The sequence below is a fragment of the Colius striatus genome, chromosome 1 (genome assembly GCF_028858725.1).
Source record: "Colius striatus isolate bColStr4 chromosome 1, bColStr4.1.hap1, whole genome shotgun sequence".
NCBI classification, from domain to species: Eukaryota; Metazoa; Chordata; class Aves; order Coliiformes; family Coliidae; genus Colius; species Colius striatus.
This window is the reverse complement of record NC_084759.1, coordinates 133,238,130-133,246,152: the sequence shown is the minus strand read 5'-3', so window position 1 is coordinate 133,246,152 and position 8,023 is coordinate 133,238,130. Positions and strand designations below refer to the sequence as shown.

Below are 8,023 nucleotides of genomic sequence, written 5' to 3'. Positions count from 1 at the left end.
TCCCCAGCTGATCAGATGATGCAGTGAATCAATATATCTCCTAAATGGGTTTTTGCTCATGGAAATGTCTATGATAAATGCAGTACTCCAGTATTTTTCTTCCTCTTTCCCAGTCTCTAAAGGTTCTGTGTTCCAGACTTACTCTTGTAACAGAGTTGTACAGCAAACATGGCCAGCCTCACACAAGTAAGCTGTACAAGGAGGATTTTGCAGCCAATGGAGGTACCAAATTAACTCACTATTCAATTCAAGCCACCAAAAAAAGGGACACAGCAAGGATGTCCACGAAAACAAACTCATGCAAAGCGAGTTTCAGTTCAGACAGACACCCTGCTGGGCTCTGCTTCCCATTGTGTGGAGATCCTATTCCCTGATCTGTGACTTGCTGAGAAGATGTCAGTGGCTCAGGAATAGTGATGGTTACTTTCAATGTCATACTGCAGCATGGTACAAATAGTGATTCCTGGTGAAGCAACTCCAGTGCAGTAAGAATCTTATCCTACCTAACACAAGCCCTTCCACAGGAGAGGTTTCTTTATACCTGTGTCCAACTTACAGGTCAGAAACAGCAGTTTCACTTCAATTGTCTGTTATTTTTCATCTTTACTTTTTCTGTCACATTTAGACTGTAAGCTCTTTGGGGCAAGAACTGCCTTCTGACCTACTAAGGGTATATCTAGTAACTGGTTCTGTGAGGACCTACCCACAGTAGTGGATTGGAGAAAAGGAAAAAAGGTTATGTCCCATGTACCATCAAAAGAAATCACTGCAGATTAAAGGTTTAGGTTAAGTGTCACATCTCATTATGAGTGTATCTAGGAATAGCAAACTTCACATATTAAGTACTCTTCTCTTTCCTCTTTTCTTATAAACTTTTAAAAGACAGAACAGATGTACTTCCAGTGTCAGAGCTTCTTTAAATGCTATTTCTCTCTTTTATTTCCCCAAACAACATTGTACGTTCCTCGTCTGTGGTGTTGAAAAAAAAAAGTAAAAGGAAACCAAATTAAAAAGAAAAAAAAACCCAAGGAATATAGGAGAAAACAGTATGAGAGACAGCAGAAGTGCAAAGAAACATAAAGAAAAGGAGAGCAAATGTTGTTAGGGAACATGGAAGAATTTAAGGTGAGATAAAAGAAAAAGCAAGAATAGGAGGGAAATCTCTGCTTTGCTTTAAAAGTGATCAGAGACCTTTGGAGGGTATTTTTACAGAAAAATCCTTTAAAAAAAGACAGTGGCTGTCTTGAAAAATGCATACATTTCACTTTATTTCTTCACTTGGCTTGGCAAAGACCGTTGTTTATTAGAGACAAGTAAGAAGAATCAGCTTTCAGAACTAAACGTGAAGAGAGCAGCATGCAGAGATTTTTAGAGATGTAAACATTTCTGACCAGAATTGTGAACACTGACTGCTTTACACATCCACTGCCCAACTGTCAGTACTGACTACTGTGAATTCTCAGAGGTTTTGGTGTCAAGACAAGGGAGAAGGATGATGTCATCAATGGACATAGTGCTTGGCAGTAGCAGAAAGGAAACCAACCTCCCATTCTTCCTGAGCTACCTCTGAGCATGAGGGACAAAACCAGCATGACACACCAGCACCTCTCCCACAAGGATAGCAATATGCAGAGAAATGAGATGTATTCCCAGGCTGTCCCTCCAATAGGGGTGTTCCGATGTTTTTCATGGTGAAGACAGCATTTCAATGACTGGATGTCACAGGGTTTCTTGAGGAAAACCAGAAGCTAGCTTAAGTTTGAACCATGACAGGTTTTTTTTTTTTTTTTGCTACAGTCAGACCACGTCTTCAGTGTATGTGTCCTCAGAAGTGAATGTCACTGTGGCTCCTTCCCTACCCTCAGACCTGAGTTCCTTTCCAAAGGAAAAGCTAATGTGCCAGGGAGTGGTGAGTGGTCTTGTCCTGACAGACAGTTGGGATGTAGCTGGGATGTCCACCTGAAAACGAGGACTGCAAATGCAGTATGCTTATCCAGTAAACATTTTGTCTTTTCCACTCAGCCTCCTGATTCAACGTGCAGGGGAAAAGTGCTATATCAGGCTGTATATCTTTACCTTTGCCTCTTGCTATGACACCTGCTGCCTCCTGAACCAAGACAGACTTGAGACATAATACCTGTTTCTCATTTGTTGGAGAAGGTTATCTCTTTCAGATAAATCTGTATTGAATACATCAAGAGGAAGGCTTTTGCATTATTCTATAGCTGCATAGACACTTAAGGAGTACAGAGTCCATCCATGCCTAAACACTGAGTGCTGCTGTTGGGGAGAACTAGTCCAGGGCATTAGCTTTGCTCAGAAAAATGTCAAAAACTCTTGCTCAGAAAATTTGGGGCATAGATACTGTTCCTAGCAAGTTATATTTGCTTGCAAACCAGTCTTCTGGTGTGAGTTTTGCCCTGTCCCACATCACATCCCAGAAACCAGAACTGCAGCTGCCTCTAAAGCCTCTTGTAAAATGTTGGTCACTCTCTGTGTGCCCCTTTTTCTTCCACAAAACCCTGCTGCAGAGTTGAGGGAAATAGAGAAGTCCATTGCAATGTTTTTGTTTGCTGTCATATTGGAGCCACTTTAGAAAATAGAAAGCCAAGACCTTGCAACAGCCAAGCTTTTGGTACAATGGCTAAGCCAGAAACCTGTCAAGTACATTGCTTCAGATGGAAATGACACAAATTTATACGCAGATTTTTGATGAATTAAAAAAAAATCACTCAGAATTTATTTTTTGCAATGTAAGTTTAGTCCCAAACTGAAACTCCCAGTTCTTACAGAGTATGAATATCATTGATGAAAGGGTAGGCATATATAGACAGATGTTTGATGAATCTGAGGGAAGCAGAGCACTTGCTTAAGACTTCTGTGTGTCTGATTTGCACTAACTGGGGTCTTCTACCATTTTCTCACACTAGAAATCCCTCCTGGGGAGACTCTGGCTTTGCCCTTCATGTGCTATTTGCCTGCTTTCTCTCCCCTTCATTATCATGCTTAATCCTGCCACATGTCTCAGCAGGATCCCCAAAATCCATCTCCTTTCTGCTACATGCTTGGCAAACTGTTACTGGTATTGACAACTACACAGTCTGCTCTGTTGCTTCTCTCACACATGATTCTCCAAAAGTGTTCAGAGCTTTTCTCACATGCTCTGCAGATGAACACCAGGTTGTTCCTTCTCCTGGACAGTCCAGCACACTCACAGTAACACTTTTACCTGCAGATGTGAAACACACTGAAATGTTAAAAACCTCCATGCAGGAAGGCTGGGATGGCAGAGGGCTGGGACTCCTTTCATGATGGAGAGAGAGTATTTACTGCATCATTGAGATACCAACTGGACAAGGAGACAAGAAGAGTACTGGAGGATCAGGGAATCCATCTTGTGAAGGAGAAAAATGAAAAGAAGCACAGAGAGTACTTGACATCAGCCTGAGCAATTTCATTCAGGACTGATGTCTAGCTTGGAAAGAGATGCAAGGGCACAGGCTGGGAACTCAGGTCTTTCAGAGACATGATTCTGTGGCAGGCTTTCTCATCCTACATCACAAAAATAAACCATTTGTTTGAGCTCTGGCCAGCTTTCAATTAGTTGTTTCATGAGCTGCCCTTTCTCAAGGATACTTTTTCAGATCCTTCATCCAAACTGGTATTTCCTTCTTCAGACAAATTTGACTGTCAGTTCACAAATCCGATAGCAATTTGTGAAGCAAAGAACATTATTCCAGTTACTGTAAGTATTGGAATCTCTGTTTCCCTTGACGTGAATTGCAGCACATTTTTCTGCAAAGAGTAAATTGGGTTCCCCTGGCTTCCAGAACCTGTAAAGGAAAGATCTTCTATTGGGAATGCATTGGCACATGTGACAGTGGGGCTGAAGTCATCTCAAACAGTTGTGGAAGAGAAAGGGGAGGTTTACTGTAACAGATATCAGGAGTCATAGTTTAGACTAGAAAACCAGTCAAGTTTTTCACTGACCTACAGGACAGTGGAGACAGAAATCCTCCTCTGACATGTACCTGCCTTACACAGTGTATTGATCACTTGGACTGAGAGGTGTGAATTATGGGACCTTCTTCACTCCCCTGTGATACTCACATGGCTGCCTTCTTGTATGGTGTCTGATCCACCCACTGCCATTGCCCATTTACATAAGCAGTTAAACCTATGTAGTATTTTGTTTCATAGGCCTTAGTAGGTACTTCTTTTGCCCAGTTGAAGAGGAACTCCTGGAAAGAACACAGTTTATGAGGTGCAGGACCAAGCAGAGGGAGGCAGCAGGAGTCCCCATGGGCTGGGGCTGGTGGCAGAGGGAGCCATGCTGAAGGAATGCAGGAAGGACATCCCTCTCCCTCATAGGACAAAGGGGGCTCCGAGTCCCCTTAAGGGCCTGGCACCATGTCCTGGCTGCTGTGCCCCTCTCCAGCCCTGCATGTACCTGCTCGTCATCACTGTTGATCACCACCAGGTGGGAGCCCATCCCGCTGCAGTTCTGCTCACTCTCAGCCCAGGGCATCTTATCAGTGGACAGATAATAGCACTTTTCTTGAAAGCGTCTCCATCCCTTCGGGCAGCATGCCCAGACCTCCTCTGGGGGTAAAAGACATTCTGATTTTTAACAAGATGTGCTGTTCTTCATCTCCGTAGGGTTCCGGGTCTTAGTCTCTATCTCTTCTGCCATGTCCATGCAACCTCTGTTTGGTAGTTGGCTCCCATTCCTCTGGGAACATTTCCATTAGAGAAGTGTTTAGCTCTCAACTCATGAAGGCTGAGAGACGTGTACAGTAAACTGCTCTGACAGCCTTGCTGCCACCAAAGGCAGTTCCTTACACTAGTCAAGTTTCCCTAGAGATCTACTTTACAGCCAGAAAGTGGATGGATTAAGAAAACATTAAAAATGTCATGGTTGCCATGGTTTAGCAAGGAGCCACTTTTTAAGAGAGGGAGGGGGTTGCAGTGAAGACCTGGTAAAGAGTTCTTGGACTTTCCCCTGGCTCTTAGGTTCAGAACCATCTCTGGCCCAGCTGGGCCAATCTGGTGCTTCTTGCCATTACTATTTAAGGCCGGGAATTTGAAGTGCTTGGGAGGAGGTGTAAGAGGGATACAAGATGGAGGCAACCACACAGACCGCAGTCAGAGAAGGAGGAAGGAAGGAGGAGCACCCAACCAGAGACTCCTCTGCAAGCCATGCTGAGAACGCAGGCTGTACCCCTGCAACCCATGCAGGGCCATGGCAGGACTGAGAGCCACCAGCAGCTCTGGGTGAGTGCACCCGGATGGGTGAGAGACTGTGTGGGGAGGCGGCCATGGTGCAGGCCGTGCTGGAGAGCCTGCATGCCACAGAGCAGACTCACACAAGAGGCAGAGATGAGCTGCAGCCTTTGGGATGAACAGACATTGGAACTGCCCATGCAGAGCTGCCGGGTGTGTGAGGTGCAGGGAGGACTGGTGTGGAGCCCACTTGCCCTGAGGAGAGACAAAGGCAGAAGCTATCAGGAATAGACTGACTGAAACTGCCATTCCCTGCCCCCATGAGCCGTTCAGGAGGGGAGGAGATAAAGACATCGGGATCAGAGCTCTGAGCCTGGGAAGAGGGGAGGAGTGGAGAGTGGATGGTCTTAAAGGGCTGGTCGGACTCTTCATCATTGTACCACTCTGTGTGGTTTTCTGTTGGTTATATTTTGGGGTTTTATGGTTATGCTTTAGTTGTTGTTGGATTATTTTCTGTTTTCTGATGCTTATAAAGTTCTCAGCATCACTCACCTTTGCCTGCAGATATGTTGAGGACACAGTGCCACTCTGTAGCATTCTGGATCAGAATCTTGTACTGGCCATAGCTTCCATGAAGGAAAACAACTGGTAGAAGAATAAAAAGAAGGAAACTGCCACTGTCATTCTTTCCTCATTCATAAGCAACCTGTCCTATCCTCCACTTTCTGTTTTACATTCCCCACAGAGACTCTGTTAAATTAACAAGCTCTGAAATCTGTGTTGAACAAGGAGATGAGAAATAGTGGCTGTTTCTCCCACGGCTGGTCACTCCGTCCTTTCAGCTGGCATTAATTGCATGAGCTCCTCTCACCTCTTCTCATTTATAATCTCATTTTCTCAGTTGACAAAACCAGCTTAGACATCTTTTGAGGATAAGGTCAGGAAAGGGTCAAAGAAGTCAGTAGATAATAAAGGTGAAATATACATTCCCTCTTAATTTTCCTGGGCATTGCAGCTTTGGAGCACCACTTTTATCTTTATCAAGAAGGGGTAGAACTTTTGAATGTTGAAGCCTCACCCAAGGGAGTTAAGAAGAAACACGAAGAGTCATCACAGAGCAATATAACACTCCAGGACAGTACATACAAAGGATTTCCCTTTTGCTTGGTCCAGTCAGTGTGGGTGGGATGCAGCTGGAGCATTTTGATGGACTCACCCCCACTCTAATAAAATATCGGCATCCTGGTACCAGTATTTACAAGGACATCACACTGGCTTCTTGGCTGCAGCATTGTTACAGGGAGCTCTGGGAGAAACATCACGTCATGAGAACCAACATTCAACAGCCAGCCTTTGGACAATCTACTCAGATGCCCTCTGACACGACACTTCTCAGCTCTTAGTGGAAGGGAAGAAACTGAGAGGTTTCCTCCAGGACTGGCAAATGGGAGAGGAGCATTGGGAAGACCCTGCCAGGGATCAAATCTTAACTGTGGAAAGGACCTCACTCCCTGACAAAGGCAGGAGAGGGGCAGCAGAATAGGCTGTTTTGGTGAAGGGCATTTGTTTGCTGGCAGAAAGACTAGGACTTTTTTCCTGCCTGCAAAAGGCAGTCAACTGCTCCTTTCAACCCAGAGGAGTTAAAAGACCCTGGAACCCACCGAGGCAAACAGTGACGAAGACAGTTTTGATCACAAGGACAGAAATAAAGAAGACCCAGGGTTTCAGCCAGGAGCAACTTCTCTCTTCTGCTGGTCCTGAAAAACACAAGGCAAGAATGGGGAATCACCCAGCCCAGAATCTACTGGTCCCAAGAACCTACTGGTACCCTTGTTCCAAGAAATGAGGAGCCTCACTAGTGCTGTAACAAGATCCTGCTGTAACCAGGTCCTGCTGCTTCTTTCTAGCAATTGGTCAAACCTACACAGTAGAGCACGACAGGGACTGACCTGAAGCTGCTCTTACATTTCACTTTTTATTACAAATCTTACCCATACTTTTCCCAAACTGCACTCCTTTCTTTGTTCTGTCACACGTCCTTTCTTGTCAACACATCTCCCTTGTTGCCCTCCATTAGCCCTGTTGTTCACTGAATGCTCTTTCCATACCTCCCTCCTCTTCACGTCTCTTTAGAGCTTCTTTCTCTCAGCTACCTTTATTTTGGCTCTATCCCCCAAGCCCTTTTATGTAGTAGCATACACTCAAAGGAATGATTGTTTCCACAGGACAAAACAGGCACTTTGGTGTTTCCATGACAGAGAACCAAGGGAAGGCTCTCCCAAGAGTTTCAGAGATGGGAGCAGTGACTTATGCTTAGGTTGATGCAAACAGCTTTATCTCAATAATGATAGTAGTCTTCAGTCCCATAATTTATAGAAAAAAAAAAAAAAAACACTGAAGGGATTGGCAGACCATAGTCTGCCTTGACTTTCATTCCCCCTGACTCTTGGGAAAGAGGTCCTTCTCCCAGCCCAGACACTACCCAGTTCCCTCATCTGCTGCTTTGCTCTTGTCTTAAGCCTCTTCTCCTGGTCTGAGACCAGCCACTGTACCATACCCGTTATTTGTCCCAGACCTGTATTTTCCCCCACCTCCTCCTTCTTCTACAGGAGGACAGAAAGGAAGGCTTTGTGGTTACCTGCAGTTCCATGACTGACTCTCTCTTGGTGATTCATCATCTCTGCCACAGTATCACTCCTCTCCAAAAGCCCACGTTACCAATGTGGCCATGAATACAGCCTTCCTCCTGCACAGGGGTCTGCACTAGGGCAACTCCCACATTGGTGAGAGGCATTCACAG

The 8,023-nt window shown here is 45.0% G+C and overlaps 1 protein-coding gene across 1 annotated transcript; it reads right to left on the bottom strand.

Annotated features, from left to right (window-relative positions):
- Positions 1-3,137: 3,137 nt before the first annotated feature.
- LOC104561916 (C-type lectin domain family 4 member E) lies at positions 3,138-8,023 on the bottom strand. Its single transcript, XM_061988826.1, has 6 exons — positions 7,862-8,023; positions 6,885-6,980; positions 5,776-5,868; positions 4,451-4,602; positions 4,111-4,241; positions 3,138-3,833 (listed from the first exon to the last, which is right to left on the bottom strand). The coding sequence occupies exons 1-6, from the start codon at positions 7,899-7,901 to the stop codon at positions 3,674-3,676; spliced, it is 672 nt and encodes a 223-aa protein (XP_061844810.1). The 5' UTR covers positions 7,902-8,023; the 3' UTR covers positions 3,138-3,673.